The sequence below is a fragment of the Sciurus carolinensis genome, chromosome 17 (assembly GCF_902686445.1).
Source record: "Sciurus carolinensis chromosome 17, mSciCar1.2, whole genome shotgun sequence".
In the NCBI taxonomy this organism is placed as follows: domain Eukaryota; kingdom Metazoa; phylum Chordata; class Mammalia; order Rodentia; family Sciuridae; genus Sciurus; species Sciurus carolinensis.
Genome location: NC_062229.1, coordinates 35430766 through 35451989, shown reverse-complemented (window position 1 = coordinate 35451989; position 21224 = coordinate 35430766). Strand labels below are relative to the sequence as shown.

At 41.4% G+C, this 21224-nt stretch overlaps 1 protein-coding gene across 1 annotated transcript in view; it reads right to left on the bottom strand.

The window, feature by feature from the left end:
- Positions 1-21224, bottom strand: part of Susd5 (sushi domain containing 5) — a 55147-nt gene that overhangs the window by 9733 nt on the left and 24190 nt on the right. Inside the window, exon 4 of the mRNA XM_047530181.1 lies at positions 13551-13739. Coding sequence (XP_047386137.1) covers positions 13551-13739 — 189 coding nt within the window. The remainder of the gene's footprint in view (positions 1-13550; positions 13740-21224) is intronic.

Sequence of the window (21224 nt, the reverse complement as noted above, 5' to 3'; positions counted from 1 at the left end):
CACACAGAAGAACAAAATTATGTCACTTGTAGGAAAATAACTGGAACTAGAGAACATCATGTTAAGTGAAACAAGCCAGAGTCAGAAAGATGTATTGTATGTTTTCTCTCATAGGTGGAAGCTAGAGTGGGAAAAAATCATCATGAATGTAGAAGGGAGACCATGAGTGTAGAGAAAGGGAATTAGGGAGAGGGGTGAAGGGAGAGCAAGGGGAAGTACTGGGGAGTGAAATTAATCATATTATGTTATATGCATGTAGGATCATGTCACAGTGAAACTCACTATTCTCTATAATTAGTGTGCAGCAATTAAAAAAGAGTGTATCCTGTGGCACTGCAGAAGACATTATTTTTTTAAAAATAATGTATATTTGCCAATTATCTCCTGGATGTTCTGCTGTTGATGAATATCACTGTGTTCTAAGCTGGAACAGTCCCCTTCACCATGGTGCAGGGCAGGAAACAGACACTCTCCAAGACCATTTTTCCTTGGGACATTTCCACCTATTGGAACTCAAGGTCCTTATCCCATGCACAATCTGCAACATAAGGCCTCTTACAGGCATTATTTTACTAGGGCATATTTATTGCCTCATTGAATCACCAACATACCAAACCATCAAGAACCCACAGATGATTCTGTCTTATTCCTTGGAATTTTTGTCATTTCTGGTTCTGACCTGCATAAATCCAGACAAGGCATTCATTGTTTTTTTTCAGGTCATTGACTATAGCTCCCTGACTGTTGAGAGCAATAGACCATCTTCTTGTAACCCTAGCACAGGCCAAAAGTGATGTAGTCCATGAGTCAATAAATTCTACCCAAATAACCAAAAGCTAAAAAGAAGTGTCACTGTAAATGATATTAAAAATCTTCCAGTGATCAATCTTTCTAAAAACAGAGGCAAAAATCTCTTATACAATGTTGACAAACTGAATCCAGTAATACATTAATATTGGTAATCAGACTTAAGCAGTATATTACAAGGATAATACATTAAGCCCAGTTGGACCCCAGTAATTTACAACTGATTTAACATTTATAAAAAGGAGCCTCAGAACAGTATTTGACAAAAGTCAACCCTTAGAATTGAGAAATATAAGGAAACTTCCTTAACCCAGTTTTTAAGATGTGTAAAAATTGATGCTAAAAGGAAAGAATTATTATCATATGCTAAAATGTGGATGAATGCTGAGGACGTTATACTAAGCATTAAAATAAGCCAGTTACAGAAAAACAAATATTGTGTGATTCCACTCAAATGAAGTACCAAAAGTAATCACATTCATAGATGCAGAATAGAATGTGGTTACCAGGGACTGAAGGAAGAGATAAAAGAAAAGTTGTTGTATAATGAATACAAAGTTTCAGATTTATAAGATGATAAAGTTCTGGAGCTCTTTCACAATAAGGAAACACTACTGACTTGAACATTTAAAGATGGTTAAAATGGTAGATTTTTGGTCACATGTTTTTTTATCAAAAAAATTAAAAAGAAAGGATTAACAGATAGAACTACATTAAAATTCTATTCATTAAAGATGCCATGAAGAACATGAAAAAGCAACTTACTTAACAAAGACCTTTGCAACATATAGAACCTTGAAAGTTCTGGTATCCAGAATAATGTAAAGAACTCCCACAAATAAATGTGAAATGAACAGACAATCCAATAGAAAAATGGGCAAGTGAACTGAACAGGCATTTCTCAAATGATGTTGAAATAGCCAATACACATATGATAAAGCATCTGAACAGCATTAATAATCAAGAAAATTCAAATAAAGTGATACCACAAACATACCCGTCAGAATGGTGAAAAAAAAAAAAAATCAAGACTGACAATGCCAATGGTTACTAGGGATGTGATACTCCTGGAACTCTCATGCTTTGCTGGTGGAAGTGTAAATTTGTACTATCATTTTGAAAACTGGTTGGGCATTATCTACCGAAGTTGAATGGACACACACCCTATGATCCAGCAATTTCCCTCCTATGGATGTAAACACAATTATAGGAAGTGCAAAATTATAGAGGAATATGTGCAATATAGGCAACAAATGACTATAAGAATATTCTTGTAAGAGTCTTGAACTTGAATCAATGAAGATGGTCCTCAACAGGAGAATGGACCACTCCATGGCAAAGAAAAAGAATGAACTACAGCTTCCTAGAACACGGTTGTCTCACAGACATAACACTGGGCAAAGGAACCCATACACAAGAGTACATACCGTACATGTCAACATAAAGTTCAAGCGGGAAAAACATAATTTATGGTTTTAGAAGTGTGGAAAGTGGTTACTCTCAGGGAGGTTGTGACTGGAAAGGAGCACCAGGACTGTTGTTCTTCTTGGATTACTGGTGATGTTCTGCTTCTTAACCTGGTGATGATTACCCGGGTGTGTTTATGATATGATACTTCCTTGAGCTCTATAGCCTTAGATTTTTTTAAATGTTCTGCATTCATGTTACCCTGAAATAAAATTTAAATAAACAATCAAAAGTACACACCATGTTCCAAGAAAAACTGGCACAGAATTTGGCAACCAAATGCCAAGGATGGAGAAATCATTCAACTGATATGCAGGCAGAACAGGCCAATCATACATAAGGACAAAAATTAAATCAGATTTGCCTAAAATTTCACCACAGTGTGTTCATTGGTAGAAGAGAAAAGAATAATGGCTATAATCTTTGAGGAGAAAGAAAATGTTGTGGTTTGCTAGATGTCATTCAATTTTTTTTTTTTTTTTTTTTTTTTGTGGTGCTGGGGTTGAACCCAGGCCTTGTGCATGGGAGGCAAGCACTCTACCAACTGAGCTATATCCCCAACCCCATGTCATTCAATTTTATGCTAATAGTAGGCATCCATTCTTCTTAGGAAGTCTGAACTTTGAAATATTTAAAAAATATAGAGTGTCATGTGATATTGTGCATGTGTTACTTATGTTAAACTATGAACTAGTTGTTGCTCACATTTCAATTAAGAACTCACAGTCCATTAAAATCAGCATACTGTAGTGACACAGTCATATCAATGTGGCTCAATTCACAATAGCTAAGCTATGGAACTAGCTTAGGTGCCCTTCAACAGATGAATGGATAGAGAAAATGTGGTATATCTACACAATGGAATATTACTCAGTCACACAGAAGAATAAAATTATGGCATTGGTGGTAAATGGATGGAACTGGAGACTATCATGCTCAGTGAAATAAGCCAATCCCAAAAAACCAAAGGCCGAACATCCTCTCTGATATGCAGATGCTAACACACAATGGTGGGGAGAAGAATAGAAGTTTATTGGATTAGAGAAAGGGGAATGAAAGAGAGGGAGGGAGGATGGGAATAGGAAAGATAGTAGAATGAATCAGACATAACTTTCCTTAGTTCATACATGAACACATGACCAGAACAACTCCACATCTTGTACAACCAGAAGAATGGGAAGTTATACTCCATGTATGAATAATACGTCAAAAATACACTCTACTGTCATATATATCTAAAAAGAACAACAACAAAAGAACTCGCAGTCCAGATGGACATTCAGCATTCTCACCAGGAAGTGCATCCTCCATTTGGCTACAAGGACTTCTGTTATCTATACTTTTTTTTTTGAGACAGGATCTTGCCAAATTTCCCATGATGGCTTGGAACTCCGGATCCTCCTGCTTCAGTCTCCCCAGTAGCTGGGATTACAGATGTGGGCCACCACGCCCAGCTTTATTACCTGTATCTTGAATAAAACCATTTCTTTGCTAATTAGCACCTGGAACACCTGAAATGGACTTCTATTGGTAAAAATGAATGGCCTATTAACTACCTTCATAAATATGAGAAGTAGTCTCTTGTGGTTAAAATGAAAGGTATGGATAATAGGGGGATTGGCTAGAAATATTTGAGAGATACTTCACAACATTAAATGAGAAGGTAAAACCAATCTGGAATTTAATGGTGCCTGAGACTTGAACACTATGTGGTCTTGGTTTGGGACCAATGGGTTATGCAGCAGAACTGGGAGCAACATCCATCCATCAGCATCCATGCAGAACAGGGTCATCTCTGTGGCCCTTGTACTGATCACACCACCCTGCTCTTGCTACCCCACTCCCCCGCAGCCCAGGAACTTCCTGAGAATAGACATGCCTGCTCTGCCTTTCCGTCCCCATGGTACATGGTATGGAGTAGACACTGCATAAATGCTTGTTGAATGAATAAATGAAGAAGTGAAGAAGTGAATATATGAGTGATGGAAGCCAGTTTTTATAAAGCTGATTCAGTCTGGCGGTCCATTAGCCAGGGTGATATTCTTTTCATGTCAGAGGCAAAAAATGATAAATGAGCTGGGCGAGGTGGTACACACCTGTCATCCCAGGAGCTTGGGAGGCTGAGACAGGAGGATTGCAAGTTCACAGCCAGCCTCAGCAACTTAGCAAGGCCCTAAGCAATTTAGCAAAACCCTGTCTCTAAATAAAAAAATAAAAGGGCTGAGGATGTGTGGCTCAGTGGTTAAGTGCCCCTGGGGTTCAATCCCTGGTACAAAAAAATATGAATAAATGACCTTTGAGTTCCAGTACTGCGCATAAGCATGGTCTACTCAATTTCTCCTCCTGTATAATCTATCCCACAAGCTTTAGTATGTTGTAAAGTCAAAAAGCACTTGGAATATGGGCAGGAGAGGAGCCATGTCCTCCATTCCCATCCTTCTTCCTTGTGCAAAAAACACTGGCCCACATGGGAAAAGTCAGCCCACTCGGGCTGTGGGCAGGCCTGCCTCCCCCTGGCCCCTTTCTAGTCAGCTTGAGCTCTGTGTGTGTGTGTGTGTGTGTGTGTGTGTGTGTGTGTGTGAGGTTCTGTTCCCTGAGGCAAAAACACTCCCAGACAGAAGCCCAAGGTCCTGAGTCAAGCTCTTCCTGTGTCCCCAGGTCTTCAGGTTAAGCTCCTGGCTCAGAAACAGGTCCTCACTCTGTCTCAGTACTCCCAAGACCTCTGAGGAAAACGAGGACAATGGAGTGTTTACAAACAGCCTCCTCGTGAAAAAGCATCCCCAGCCTGTTTTTCTCCTCATAGGAAACAGTGAAATTTGTTACTCACTGAATTTCAACCAAAAAGTAAATCCTGTCCTCAAGATGGAGAGGCCCAGCACCTTGCCTGTGGAGGTGCTATTTCTCTCCCTTCCCCTCTGCTTTTCTGAGCCTTCACTCTTGGACTCAAATCTCCCAGCAAGCCCTCAGCCCTCCTCCCCCGGGGTTCTCTGGGGAAACCTGTGTTAACACAACACGGGGCCTCTGATTTAGACGAGCAATTCTAGGAAATGTAAGCTTTGTGGGTTCTCCTGGCAGAAACCAGGTCGCTTGCTGTGCATTTATATTTGATTGCTACTTTTAGACGACAGGAGAACACAGACATAAATCAGGAATAAAGGAGGCTTTCCTAGCATACCTGAAGCCCTGGGTTGAGTTCCCAGTAACACACAGACAGACAGACACACACACACACACACACACACACCAGGAGTAAATAGAGAAGGATGATCTGTGCACTGCAGGCTTTTCAGTTGTTGTTCTAAGTAAATTTTATGGTGTATATTTAAAGTGTACAACATGATATCACGGGATACATTTAGATAGTAAAACTGTTACTATTGTGAAGCAAATATGAACATACCCAACATCTCACAGCTACCTTTTTTTTGTTTGCGCTTGTAGCAGCTAAAAATCTCTTTGTTTAATATATACAGTATGATCACATTACATATAGTTCTCATGTCTAAATCTGCAGACTTGAGCCTAGGGCAATGGCCTGTTCCTGTAGTTCCAGCTCCTAGGGAGGCTGAGGCAAGAGGATTGCTTGAGGCCAGGAGGTCCAGATCAGCCTCGGCAACCCAGAGACACACACATACACACACACACACAAATCTCTAGACTTGTTCTGCCTCTGTGCCCTCCAACCTAGTCTGCTCTTGCCCAGTTTACACCCACAACCTCTGGTAGCACTGTTTTCTTCTCTATTTGAATTTCTTCATTTATTTTAGAATTTTCTTTTAGTTGTCAATGGACCTTTATTTATAAGGGATCCTGAGAATCGAACCCAGTGCCTCACACATGCTAGGCAAATGCTCTACTACTGAGCCACGACCCCAGCCCGAATTTCTGCATTTCTCATCAGGGTGCTAGGTATACACGCCAGAGCCCAGAACCTTGGGGTTCTCCTAATGCTGTCTCTTCCCATCTTTTTCAGGTTATTGCGTTTTGGGAAGCTTCTTTTTCCCCCTCTGCTCTTGGCTCCACAGCCTTTAAAAATAGTAATTTTAAAAAAGACAACCAGACATACCAAAAATAACCAGTGGTTCAATAAGCCTCTGAACAAATATGGTAAGATTGACAAGGAACTTCTAAATTCGGTTTCAGTCTCATGCTTCATTCTATGAAAGAAATTAAATCCAAAAGATGGAGAAAAACAGAAATCAGAGTTAATTGAAGAAAATGAAAGAATGCTTTTAGAAAGGAGAGAGAACAGGAACTTACGGCGAGGACAGTTAGCTTAAAAGGGGAGTCATCCTGAGGCCCTGCGCTCCTGGGAGTTTTGAGGCCCCAGAGGAATCACATCCATAAAATGTAGTCTTTGGGGGCTGGGGAGATAGCTCAGTTGGTAGAGTGCTTCCCTTGCAAGCACAAGGCCCTGGGTTCAATCCCCAGCACCACCAAAAAAAAAAAAAAAAAAAAAAAAAAATGTAGTCTTTGGACTGAGACATGGTTTAAATCTGTACCTTTCTGGCCATGAGACAGGCAAGTCACCAAACCTTCATATACCTCAAATTTCCCATCTGTAAGTTGAAGCTAGCCATTTCTACTTTCAGACTTGTGAAGATTCAATGAGGGAAAGTATGAATAACTCCTATCATAGTGAGGGAGGGGCACAGGAGACTTGGGGATGATGGGAATGCTCTCTATTTTGGTTGTGATTTCATGGGTGTTGACACCTGTGATAACTCAGATAATTTTTTTATTGCAAATGGGTGCAGTTTATCATATGCAAATGAACCTTAAACAAAGGTTTGGGGGGGGAAAAATCCCCAAGAGACAGATGGTGTGGAGCAAGTGTTTGGATTATGATTGCTCTCTGCTCAGTGCCTAACTGGGGGATGTGTCTTGTTTCCGTGGCTGTCATGGATGGGAAAAAGAAAGGCTGTATATTTATATTTGTTAATGGACTGAGAGTTGGTGGGGCTGGTAGAGGGCAGTCAGGCTTGGTGATAATCGCTTTCCTGATACTACTATACCAGAAGCACACACAGAACTTACGGAACTTGAGGTGGAAGGTCTCAGTGGCCTGAGTCAGTCTTAGCACTCCGTGGCAGATGTCCCATGGCATTTTCCAGGTAGAACAAGGGGTGTATCATGGAGGAAGAGTCCCTGGGTCTCACTGTTGAGGCTGCCTGTCTTGGGCTCCACATGCCATCAGACGTTCTCTTCCACTCCAACCACACAGGCAGGATGAATGCCCGTCTCCTGGAGCCAGGGGCCAAGGCCACAGGACCACCAGGTATTGGAGTCAGGAGAGAGCACAGGTGTTGGGACTAATGACACGTTAACTAACTCGGGTTGACTCCTTACTCTCTGGCGAGTGAGCATGATCAAGGCCTCAAAGGTGGTTTCAAAAGTTAATGATGATAAATCGGACCACCGTCAGGGATTGGTAAACAACAGTTCCTCCAACGTGATCAGCTCGTGCTTGCCATATAGTCCTATGGGACTCTCGCCTATGTGAACCACCCCCCTTGCTGACCTTTAAGCTGGTTGGTTCCCGCCTAGCCCCCACCCTTCATAAAAGCTGTGTGACTTCCTCAATAAACGAGTTCCTGATGTGACTGGTCTCACTGACCATCTGATTGTCCTCCGCCCGAGGGTTGGGTAGGGGCGGTCAGTCGGCCCTACCTTTCCCAGTCTGGCCTTGTTGGGGACTGTCCTCTTCCCTTGTCACTGGTCGAGAAGAGCAAGGGGGCTAAAGATCCCGACACATGGGCTGGGGAGATAGCTCAGTCGGTAGAGTGCTTGCCTCTCAAGCACAAGGCCCTGAGTTCAATCCCCAGCACCGCAAAAAAAAAAAAAAAAAAAAAAAAGGATCCCGACACACAGGTGTTGCAGACAAGGTGAGATGGCAACAGGGCATGAGAGTGCTCTGAATGCCACCTTAGACAGGCCAACACTGGGACCATGTGACCAGGCACAGAGATTGTTCCTAGGGGGCCGGTGGCCAAGGAGAAAACATGGCTTTGAAGATGAACGTGGGACGTGGCAGGATAAACAGCCCACAGGAAACCGGATCCAGGATGGAAATCCAAGGCCTAAGTGCTTAAGGAGAAAGCAACAGGATTTTTCTGTAATTAGGGCAAACACCCACTATAGTTAGATACTGAGTACACGAGAGAGGTATGCCAGACATTTCCTGCTGCCAAGCTGGGAATGGAGACCAAAAGGAAGATGTGTGGGTTGGGACATAGAACAGAAGACGAAATGGCCAGATCCAGACCAGGGTACTAGGGTCCAAAGCTAGAGACATACCAACAGAGGGGAGAAAATGGAAGGTAAAGTAAGTCCTCACCTATGTACATTAGTGGTCAAGGTTAAAGGAACCCCAGGAACCCTATGAGGTAACTATGTGATAAACAGTACTTATCCCCCGCCCCCTCTGGTGGTACTGGGGATTGAACCCAGGAATACTCCACCACTGAGCCACATTCCTATCCGCTTTAGACAGGGCTTCCCTAAGTCGCTGAGGCTGGAATTCTCCTGCCTCTACCTCCAGAGTAGCTGGGATTATAGGCGTGTGCTGCTGCCTCATTTTTTCATAAGAGCAAATGAAGGCTCAGGAAAGTGAAGAGGATTGCTCTTTCTCCCCTTCTCTTATGATCCTTTCCATCATCATTTAAATAAGCTCGAATCTCTTAAAAATAAATCATGTTAAAAATAACAAAATTAATCAAGCTAGTAAACAAAACAAAACTCCATAAGCTCCTTGGACCCCTACTCTTTTTCTAGTTGTACCCTCTGTGTCTTCCCTAGTTCTATTCATGAACAGTGGAAATTCGAGAGCGAGTTGCTTGCCCTGGGCCCTTGTCCTCACCCCACCTGTCAGGTCAACACACACTCTTCAACTTTTCATCTCTTAAAATTCTCAGGAAATACACCTTCTTTAAAAGGTCACCTTTGGCAACACCTCTATTTTCAGCTTTCCCTGCTACCTGGTCATCTTCTACTTCACTGTCTCCTTTGAGGCACCTCATTACTAGTGTTTCCATCAGGGTTGGGACTGTTTGACTCAACTTTGTGCACATAACACTTAGGATCCTGCCAAATGATGGGATGTAGAATGAGTGAATGGATGAAGAGCCAATCAGCAAGTTCATATCCAAACCAAAGTGCATCCAACGGCAATCCTTGTCTGACCCTTCCAGAAAATGACCTTGGTCCAATTTGAAGCGATTCTCTAATTTTAAAAAATGTTGCTGTTCACTTGAAAAGATCAATATACACAGAGATTCCTTAGAATGACATAGAGACTTTTAAATGTCCAATCTACACAGCAATGAAAACTGTAATGGTCTGTATAACTAGCCAAGCGCTGAGGCCAGAATTCCTGCCCAGCTGCTGGAAGTGTTCAGAGTTCTGCATTGCCGTGAGAAAATAAACACCATTTCCAACACACAAAACCTGCATTTAGTTCTCCATCTGCTGGGCCAGTAAACAACTCATTTGGCTGGGGTGTGGCACATGGCTGGTGCAACTTCTGCACCTCATGAGAACATCAAGGATCTCAGGGTGAGCACGCTGCTAGAAGATTCCTCAAAGTGTCTACCTAGTGCTTGTCCCAGTCTGTGACTTTTCCTTACTAGTATGCAATAAGGCAAGTATATGCACCAATACAGTTTTTAGAAGCTTTTTTTTTTTTTTGGTACCAGGCATTGAACTCAGGGGCACTCCACCACTGAGCCACATCCCCAGCCCTATTCTGTATTTTATTTAGAGACAGGGTCTCATTGAATTGTTTAGTGCCTTGCTTGTGATGAGGCTGGCTTTGAACTCACGATCCTCCTGCCTCAGCCTCCTGAGCTGCTGGGACTACAAGTGTGCACCACCACGACTGGCTTTTTTGAAGCTTTTGTAGCAATTTGAAGGACACTTTTGCCTATTTACTGTAACATACAAACAATGATAAATGTTGACCAGGATGTGGGGAAAAGGTGCACTCATACATTGCTGGTGGGACTGCAAATTGGTGCAACCATTATGGAAAGCAGGATGGAGGTTCCTCAGAAAACTTGGAATGGAACCATCATGTGACCCAGCTATCCCACTTCTAGGTTTATAATCAAAGGACTTAAAATCAGCATACTATAGTGACACAGCCACATCAATGTTTTGCAGCAGCTCAAATCATAATAGCTAAACTATGGAACCAACCTAGATGCTCTTCAACAGATGAATGGATAAAGAAAATATGGTATATATACACAATGGAATATTACTTAACCTTCAAGAAGAATCAAATTATGGCATTTGCTGGTAAATGGATGGAGCTGGAGAATATCATGATAAAGAGAAATAAGCCAATCCCAAAAAGCCAAAGGCCTAATGTTTTCTCTGATATGCGGATGCTAATTCACAATGGAGGGGGCTAGGGAAGAACAGAGGTACTTTAGATTGGGTAGAGGGGAGTGAAGGAAGGGGAGTGGGTACGGGGACAGGAAGGATAGTAGAATGAATCAGACATTATTACCCTATGTACATATGTAACTGTATGACCTGTGTGGTTCTACATCATGTATAACCAGAAGAATGAGAAATTATACTCCATTATATATGATGTATCAAAGTGCATTCTATTGTCATGTATAACTAATTAAAACATATTTAAAAAAATGCATTTATATTTGGAATCTATTTTTGGCAGGGTGTTGGGGAGTAAACCCAGGGGTGCTCGCTCACACTGAGCCACATCCCTAGTCCTTTTTATTTTACTTTTCAATTTTGAGACTTGGTAAGTTGCTAAGACTGGCTTTGAACTTGCAATCCTCTTGCCTCAACCTCCTGAGGCACTGGGATTGGAATCTATTTTTATAGTGATTCATTTTTATTGCATTTTACTAATGTATCAGTCAGCCAATGATTAGAAAAAATGACAGTAGACTACAGAGAGTTTGAAAAGTAGTGAAAAAGATGATTTCAACAACAAACTTCATTAAAAGGTACTCCAAAAGTAAAGAACTAAGCCACAGAATGAGAAGGAATATTTGTAAAGCATGAATTATGAACATTTTATGTAAATGATCAATATTGCAATCTTTAGAAAAGTAGGCAAAGTGCTTAAAAGGGCCAGGTGTGGTGGCGCAGCTGTAATCCCAGTGGCTCTGGAGGTAGAAGCAGGAGGATTACAAGTTCAAAGCCAGCCTCAGCAACTTATGGAGGCCTTAGTTAACTGAGTGAGACCCTGTCTCAAAATTAATATGAAAAGGGCTGGGGATGTGACTCAGTGGTTAAGTCCCCTGGGTTCAATCCCCAGTACCAGAAAAAATAAAAGTACTTATACATTTTATATGAGGATATTTTAATGCCTGATTAACAAGTGATGAGCCCTTAACTTCACTATCAGCAGAGAAATGAATGTCATGACTAAAGTCACTGCAAAGCAGCCACCAGGTTGGCAATCCTAAAGGTCAGTGAGGATGCTGAACAAGGACCCTCACACATAGCTGGTGGACAGCAAACAGATCAAAATACTTTAGAAAACTCTTTGGCAGCATCTGCTAAAGCTAAGACACACATACCCTGTGGGCAGGAATTCTACTCCTAGGAACCAACGGAAAAATTGTTCACACCAAAGGCCAAACGACCGTTGAAGCATAGTTCAGGACAGCCACAAAATAAAAACAAGTTAAATGTCCACCAGCAGCAGACTGGATAAACTGCTGGGTCCATGCTGTGACGGTAAGGATGATAAACCATTGCTTTAGGGCTCAGCCTAGATAACTCTCATGGATGTTCACTCTGCAGATCCCATCTGCAGGACACTGCAGGGACAAGCCGTCCTAGGCATTCAGCAATGCTATGGTGCTAGAATCATTTCCTTCTGTAGAACCAGCCCCCACTTGGTACTCAGGTATTATGGGAGGTCAGGGTTGGCCCCTGAAGGAGTCTTGGGGTGACTAGAAGCTTTGCCATTAGACAATTGAAAGTCTGGCATGAGGTCTGAGGCACAGAAGTCATGAGCCCAGGTCTGCAGGGGAACTGCCCAAGGTCCTGGGAGGAGCCGTGCCCCGCTAGGGTGGGAAGAGCAGGTTTGCTGTGATTTGGATACAGTGCTCTCTGCTGCTAGGGAAATTTCCAATGGGTTGGGCAGAGGGAAGACTGCAGAGACCTGGGACTCCCAGAAATGTGACCATGGAAATGGGACATCTGGGGGAAATGGGATCAGGTTTTGGTCACTCAGAGTCCACTAGAACTGTTTATTTATTTATTTATTTTGGTGCCAGGTATTGAACTCAGGGGTACTTGACCACTGAGCCACATCCCAAGCCCTATTTTATATTTTATTTAGAGACAAGGTCTCATGTTGTGCCTCACTTTTGCTGAGGCTGGCTTTGAACTTGTGATCCTCCTGCCTCAGTACCTCTGAGCTAATGGGATTACAGGCGTGCGCCACCACACCCAGCTCAGAGTCCACTAGAACTCTTTTTAGTCTCAAGTACATATTGAAACTCACATGACTACCACAGGCTGCACCTGGTGCAGAAGGCTCCAGGTCAAGAGGTAGGCAAGGTGGTGGGTCAGGGCAGGTAGTTCTTACCAGCGGGGAAGACTGCACAGCTGTCCACACAGCTGTCCCAGAGTTAGTCTGCTTGCTCCACTCACTACCATTCTCCAATCACTCACAATTGCTCAGGTACAAGGGAATAGGACTCATACGTATGAGTCCAGACCTACCACTTTCAGAAGTCCCAGAAAGGCTAATATCCCAATTTCTTGTAGCAACCACACCATAGTTCTTGGGGTCCCCACAAGAGTCACACCCAGATGCAAGAACCCCCACATGCAGGGAAGCCCAGAGGTGAGCTCCCTTTCATGTACTCAGTAAAGTCCTCCCAGCCCAGTTTACCACTTGGGGGTTGCCTTTATCAGAAGTGATGTAGCTTGCATACCACTGTTATTGTTCCATCTTGACCAGTTATCCAGGGGAAATAAGCAAGAGAGTTAACCCAGGATCGACTCCATCCTTAGAGAAGAAAGGAGGGTTTTATTAAACCTTTGCCCCCAGCAAGGAAGATGAAGAGCTCAGTTGTAGGTATGCTGCATTTAAAATGCTGCCGGAAGCCCAGGCAGAGACGTCGCCAGGCCCAGAGCCCAGCAGAATGATCTGCAAGCCTCTCCTCAAAGACAGCCCGGAGCGCAGAGGAGCCCACCGCATGCAGCCAGCAGAATGGAGGCCTCTGCTAGCACCGCACAGGCTCCATGTGGCAGGCGGGTGGTCCAGCCCAGGTGCTTACCTTTCCCGCAGGCCTGCACCAGGCCGTACCACTCCCCGCAGCTGTTGCACAGCAAGGTGAAGGCCGTTTCTCGCTGGCCTGGGACCGGCCCTGGGGCGCACACATACAGCAGTTCATCCCCCATCTCCAAGCCCGTGCGGCCCTGCAGGATGGTGTGTGGGAAGGAAGGCGGGTCTCCACATGGCTTCTCTGAGGGAAAGGAATCACAGTCAGCTTTTCCAAACCATGCAGAACTTTTTTCTGTCTGTGAGAAAACAAACCCAAACACCCCACCCTATCCCTAACCCCTTGTCCCATGGGGACCACCCGCACCCTGAGCTGGGATCAGAAGGGCTGTTTCTGCATTGCTCTGGCAACTCCAGGACCTGACGGAATGTCTGACACAGATGAGCACCGAACGAATAAATGTGGCACAAAGCACTACAGCTTTGTACTTTAAAATTGCCAGACAACGTGATCTTCTGATGTCTCCTTGGAAGAAGAACCCAGAGATACATACCTAGCGGCAGCTCCCTTTTGCCTTATTTACCCAGATGAATAAGTCCCACCGTTGAACACTAAAATGCTACAGACTATAGCTTCAAGGGAAGGTGTCTTGCCCTTCCTCTACCTCCAGGCCAATGGTAGCAGCGCTTACCAGTGTAGCCATAAAAGATACATATACAATCTGAAAATAATATAGTATAATATTTATAACATAAATGGGATCACATCAAATGCATTACTGAGTACTTTGCTTTTAAATTTTAAGGCATAAACTATTTTTCTGGAGAACTTTTAGGTTCACCGCAAAGTTAAGAGGCAAGTACATAGAGTTCTCATATCCCTACTTCCCTCCTCCCACACAAAGATCCCCTATTCTCAACCTCCCCCAACCCCGTGGCATATTTGTTAGAATTGATGAACCCACATAGACACTTCATCACCTGAAGCCCACAGTTTACCTAAAGGAGCACTCTGGGTGCTGTACATGCTATGGGGTTTGGACAAATGCTGGATGACAGGTAGCCACTGTGGTAGTGCCATACAGAGCGGTATCACTGTCCTAAAAATCCTCTGAGATATGCTCATTCATTCCTCCCTCCCACAATCCTTGGCAGCCACTGATCCTCTGATCAAGAGTGTGACTGCTGGGTCATGAGGGAAGAGTATTCGTTTTGGAGACAATTGCCAAGCTGTCTTCCAAAGTGGCCAGGACATTTTCCTTCCCATCGGCAGTGAATGAGAGTTGCCATTGCTCCACATTCTTGTCACCATTTGGGGGTGTCCGTGTTTTGGATTTGGGACAGTCTGATATGGGGATGTAGTGGTAACTGTTGTTTTAATTTGCAATTTCCTAACAACGTGTGATGTTGAACATCGTTTCATAACTTGCCATTTGGATATCCTCTTCTCAGGTGAGGTGTCTGTTCAGGTCTTTTGTATAGCATTTAACCAAGTTGTTCATTTTATTATTGTTGAGTTGTAAGAGTTTTTTGTATATTTTGCATAGGAAACCTTGATGAGATGCAGCTTGTCTTCTCATGCTGTTGACATTGGGTTTTTTTTTTTTTTTTTTTGGTTTGTTTTTGGTACCAGGGATTGAACCCAGGAGCACTTAACCACTGAGACACATCCCCAGTCCTTTTTAGTATTTTATTAGAGAGACAGAGTCGCGCTGAGTTGCTTAAGGCCTCGCTAAGTTGCTGAGACTGGATTTGAACTCACAATCCTCCTGCCTCAGCCTCTCGAGTCACTGGGATTATAGGCATGCACCACTGTGCCTGGCTTGATATTGTTTTTGCAGAGCAGAAAAAAATTAATTTAATAAATCCAACTCATCAATTATATGGGTCAAGGCTTCAGTGTCACATCTAGAAAGGCATTGAATCCAAGGTCATGTAGGTTTTATGTTTTCCTCTAAGAGTTCTGTTTTGTATTTTGTATTTGGGTTTATGATCCATTGTGAGTTGATTTTTGTGAAAAGTTTAAGGTCTGTCTCTGGATGTCCAGTTTTTTCAGTGCCTGTTTTGTCAAGACTGTCTTTACTCCACTGTACTGCCTTTGCTCCTTGGTCAAGGATCGATTGACTGTATTTACGTGAGTCTACTTCTGGGCTCTCTATTCTGTTCCATTGATATATTAGCCTATTCTCTTGTGAATAGCACACTGTCTTGGTTACTGTAGCTTTATGAAAATCTTGAAGTCGGATAGTGTCCTCTTCCATATTCAGTTGGATATTCTGAGTCTTTGATTTTTGCATATAATCTATAGAATCCAGTTTCTTCATATCCATAAAATAATTTGTTGGGAATCTGGTTGGGGTGTTGAGTCTACAGGTCAAGTTGGGAAGAACTAATAAGTCAGCAGTATGGAGTCTTCCTATCCATGCACATAGACTATCTCTCCATTTATTTAGTTCTTTATTTCATAGAGTGTTAGTTTTCCTCAAATAGACCTTGACATATTTTGTTAGATTTATACCTAAGTATTTCATTCTTGGGGGTGCTAATGTAAATGATAATGTGTTTTAAATTTCAAATTCCACTTGCCCATTGCTGGTTTATAGGAAAGTGATTACCTTTTGGACATTAATCTTGTATCCTGCAACCTGCTAGGATTAGTTCCAAAAGTTTTTTGTCAATTCTTCTGAATTTTCTACATAGTTAATTATGTTTTCTGTAGACAAAAACAATTTTAGTTTTTCCTCCCCAGTTAACTTTGGTTTCCTTATGGTATTAGCGGCAAGTAATGTTGAAAAGCAATGGTGAGAGGGGACCTCCTTGCCTTATTCCTGATCTTAAGGTCACCAATAAGGACGACATTCACTGTTGGGTTTCTCTCTCTCTTTTTCTCTTTCTCTTTCTTTCTTTTTTTCTTTCTTTCTTCCTTCCTTCCTTCCTTCCTTCCTTCCTTCCTTCCTTCCTTCCTTCCTCCCTCCCTCCCTTCCTTCCTTCCTTTCTTTGATTGAACCCAGGAGCACTTAACCACTGAGCCACATCCCCAGTCCTTCTTTTTATTTTTTATTTTATTTTGACACAGGGTCTCACTAAATTCCTTAGTGCCTTGTTAATTTGCTAAGGCTGGTCTCAAACTTGTGATCCTCCTGCCTCAGTCTCTGCACCACCATGCCTGGTAGCGATCGGGTTTTTATAGATGTTCTTTACCAAATTGAGGAAGTTGCCTCTATTTCTGTATCACTGAAGGGTTTTTTTAAAAAAATCATGAATTGGTGTTGGGTCTGGTTAGATGCCTTTTCTGCAGCTATCACTATGATTACGTAATTTTTTCAATAGCCTATTGATGTGATGGATTACATTCATTGATTTATTAATGTGAAATCAGTCTTGCATACCTAGGATAAATCCCACTTGGTCATGGTTTATGATTTTTTTTATACATTGTTGGATTAAACTTGCTACTATTTTGTTGAAGATTTTCACATCTATGTTCATAAGATATATTGGTCCGTAATTTTCTTTCAATGTTTTCATCTGGTTTTGGTATTAGAATACTACTGGCCTCATAGAATGAATATGGAAGTATTCCTTCTGCTCTCAACTTCTGGAAAAATATTGAAGAGAATTAGCACAATTTTATCCTTAAATGTTTGGACCCATATGAGCCAAAAGTGCACTCTGTTTTGGAAGGTATTAATTATTGATTCAATTTGTTTAACAGATATAGGCTTATTCAGAGTATCTATTTTTTTCTGAATTAGTTTTATTTTATTTTATTTATTTTTTGGTGATTTTTGGTATTGAATCCCGAAGTGCTTGTACCACTGAGCCACATCCCTAGTCCTTTTTACTTTTATTTTTTATTTTTGCTGAGGTTAGCCTTAAACTTGCAATCTTCCTGCCTCAGCCTCCTGAATCTCTGGGATTATAGGTATGTCCCACTGCCTGGTCTGAATTAGTTTTAGCAGATTGTGCCTTTTAAGAAGTTGGTCCATTTCATTTACATTATCAAAGTTGAGGCCACAGAATTTTTCATAACATACTTTCATTAACCTTTTAATGATCATGGGGTCTATAGTGACTTTCCATCTTTCATTGTGATAGCAAGTCTTGTTTTCTTTGTCTTTTTCCTTAGCTTGGCTAGAAGTTTATCAATGTCATTGATCTTTTCAAAGAACCAGCTTTAACTTTTTCTCAGCGATGGAAACAATCAATAATGTGAAAAGAGAACCTGCAGAGTGGGAGAAAATCTTTTCCACGCACACTTCAGACAGAGCACTAATCTCCAAATGTATAAAGAATTTTAAAAACTTTACTCCAAAAGTACAAAGAATCCAATCATTAAGTGGGCTAAGGAATTGGGCAGACACTTCACCGAAGAAAATATACAGGTGATCAGCAAATATATGAAAAAGTGCTCATCATCTCTAGTAGTTAGAGAAATGCAAATTAAAACCACCCTAAGATTTCATCTAACTCCAATGAGAATGAAAGTTATCAAGAACACAAACAATAATTAGTGTTGGCGTGGATGTGGGGAAAAAGGCACACTCATACATTGCTGGTGAAGTTGCAGATTGGTGCAGCCACTCTGGAAAGCAGTATGGAGATTCCTCAGAAAACTTGGAATGGACCCACCATTTGATCCAGCTATCCCACTCCTTGGTTTATATCCAAAGAACTTAAAATCAGCATACTACAGTGACACAGCCACATCAATGTTCATAGCTGCTCAATTCACAATAGCTAGATTGTGGAACCAACTGAAATGCCCTTCAGTTGATGAATGGATAAAAAAAACTGTGGTATATATACACAATGGAATATTACTCAGCCATAAAAAAGAATAAAGTTATGGCATTTGCTGGTAAATGGATAGAGTTGGAGAATATCATGCTAAGTGAAACAGGCCAAGCCCAAAAAACCAAAGGTCGAATGTTTTCTGTGATAAGTGGATGACAATACATAATGGGAGGGGTGGCAGGGGGGTGGCAAGAGAAGAATGGAAGAATTTTTTTGGATGGTGTAGAGGAAAATGGGGTGGGAGGGGATGGGGGAAGAAAAGATAGTAGACTGAGACAGACAGTATTACCCTATGTACATGTATGATTACATGAATGGTGTGAATCTACATTGTGTACAACCATAGAAATGAAAAGTTGCACCCCATTTGTGTACAATGAATTAAAATGCAGTCTGTAAAAATAAAATTTTTTTTTTTAAAAAAGAACCACTTTTGGTTTTGTTGCTTTTCTCTATTCTTTTCCTATTCTTAATATCATTGATTTTTTGTTCTATTTTTTATTGTGTCTTTTCCTCTGCTTACTTTGGATTTTTTTTTTTTTTTTGGTGGTGCTAAGGATTGAACCCAGGGCCTTGTGCTTGCGAGGCTAGCACTCTACCAACTGAGCTATCTCTGCAGTCTTTACTTTGGATTTAATTTGAGCTTCCTAAGGCAGAAGCTTATATTAGTGATTATAGATCTTCTTTCTTTCCAGTATGTACATTCAATGCTGTAAATCCCCTAGGCCTTCTTTGCACAAATTTTGACAAGTTGTATTTTATTCTCATTTAGTTAATATATTTAAATTTTTCTTTTGAGCTCTTTTAGACCACACATTATTTAGCAGTGTATTGTTTATTCTCTCTCTACTTCCTAATTGCCACGTCCTGAGCTGCCTTCCTCCTCCACACCTTTCTTCCGTGATGTTCTGTCTCACCTCCGACCCAGAGCAATGGAGTTGGCCATCTATGGACTGAGACTATGAAACCATAAGCATCAGATCAACTTTTCCCCCTCTTAAAAAACAGTGTATGGTTTAATCTCCAACTATTTTGGGATTTTCCAATTATCTTTCTGTTTTTTATTTTCTAATTTAAGCCCACTGTGATCTGAAAGCAGACATTATGATTTCTATTAAGTTTACTAATGCGAGCTTTATGGCCCAGCATGTGGTATATCTTGGGGAGTGTTCCATGTGAGTTTGAGGAGAATGTGTAATCTGCTGTGATTTGATAAAGTAGTCTCTGTAGGCCAATTAAATCTGGTTGATTGATGGTGCTGATGTGTTTAACTATGCACTTACTGATCTGCCCACTGGATTTGCCCATTTTGATAGAGAGATTAAAGTCTCCAGTCGTAATAATAAATTCATATATTTCTCCTTGTAATTCTATCAGTTTTTGTGTCACATATTTTGATGCTCCATTGTTAGGCACATATTAAGTGTATGTCTCTTTTTTTTCCTTCATAACTCTCATTGCTCTTAAGTCTGCTCTAAGAATAGCATCACTACTCCAACTCTCTCCTAATTGGTATTAGTATGGTATATATTTCTCCATTCCTTTACTTTACACATATATGTCTCTATATTTAAAGTGGGTTTCTTGTAGACAACATCTAGTTGGGTCTTGTTTTTACACACTATGATAACATCTGTCTTTTAAAAAATATTTTTTAATTGTTAGATGGGCACAAAACCTTTATTTTATTTATATATTTTTATGTGGTGCTGAGGATGGAGCCCAGTGCCTCACACATGCTAGGCAAGAGCTCTACCATGCCACAACCCCAGCCCAACATCTGTCTTTTAATTGGTGTATCTAGACCACTAACATTTAAAGTGATTATTGAAATAGTTGAATTAATATCTACCAAAGTTGTTACTGTTTTCTGTTTGTTAACCTTGTTGTTTGTTCCTATTTTTGTATTCCATACTTTTTCTGCCTTTTGTGGGGTTTTGTGTGTTTTGTACTGGGGAGTGAGCCCAGGGGCACTTAACTACTGAGTCACATGCCCAGCCCTTTTTATTTTTTATTTTGAGACAGGATCTTGTTAAATTGCTTAAGGCCTTGCTGAGTTGCTGAGGCTGGTTTTGAACTTGCAATCCTCCTGCCTCAGCCTCCCCAGTCACTGGGATCACAGGCATGCACTATGGTGCCTGAAACTTTTGTGGTTTTAGTTGAACATTTTGTGATTCTATTTTCTGTCTCAGCATATCAATTATACTTTTTCTATTTTTCTTCTTCTTAGTGATTGCCCTAGAGTTACACACATTCACAAATAATCCAAGTCTACTTTTGTTTTTTCCAGACACGGTCTTGCTATGTTGTTCAGACTGACCTTGAACTCCTGGGTGAAGGTGATCCTCCTGCCTCAGACTCCCGGAGTCTCTGGGACTACAGAGGTGCACCACTATGCTTGGTCCCAAGAAGACCTTCAAATAACATCATACTGCTTCCCGTTTGGTGCATATACCTTATAATAGCAAACCATTCCTAATTCCCCCTCCTGTCCCTTGTGTCATTTCACTTTTTCATAAGTATATATATATATATATATATACACACACACACACACATCTTGTTGCATTATTGTAACAAACTGATTACTTAGATCAATTAGGAATGTCAAAAATAAGTTTTAATTTTACTTTCAGTTATTCATTCTGATGCTCTTTGTTTACAAAGATCCAAATTTCTGACCAATATCATTTTACTTCTCCTTCAGGAACTCCACTTTAACATTTCTTGCAAGGCAGGACAACTTGCTACAAATTCCTTCCATTTCTCTTGGTCTAACCAATTATTTTTCCTTCACTTTTTTTTTTTTTTTTTTTTTTTTTTTTTTTTGCGTACTGGGGATTGAACTCAGGGCCTTGTGCTTGCAAGGCAAGCACTATACCAGCTGAGCTATCTCCCCAGCCCTTTCATTCACTTTTGAAGAGTATTGTGC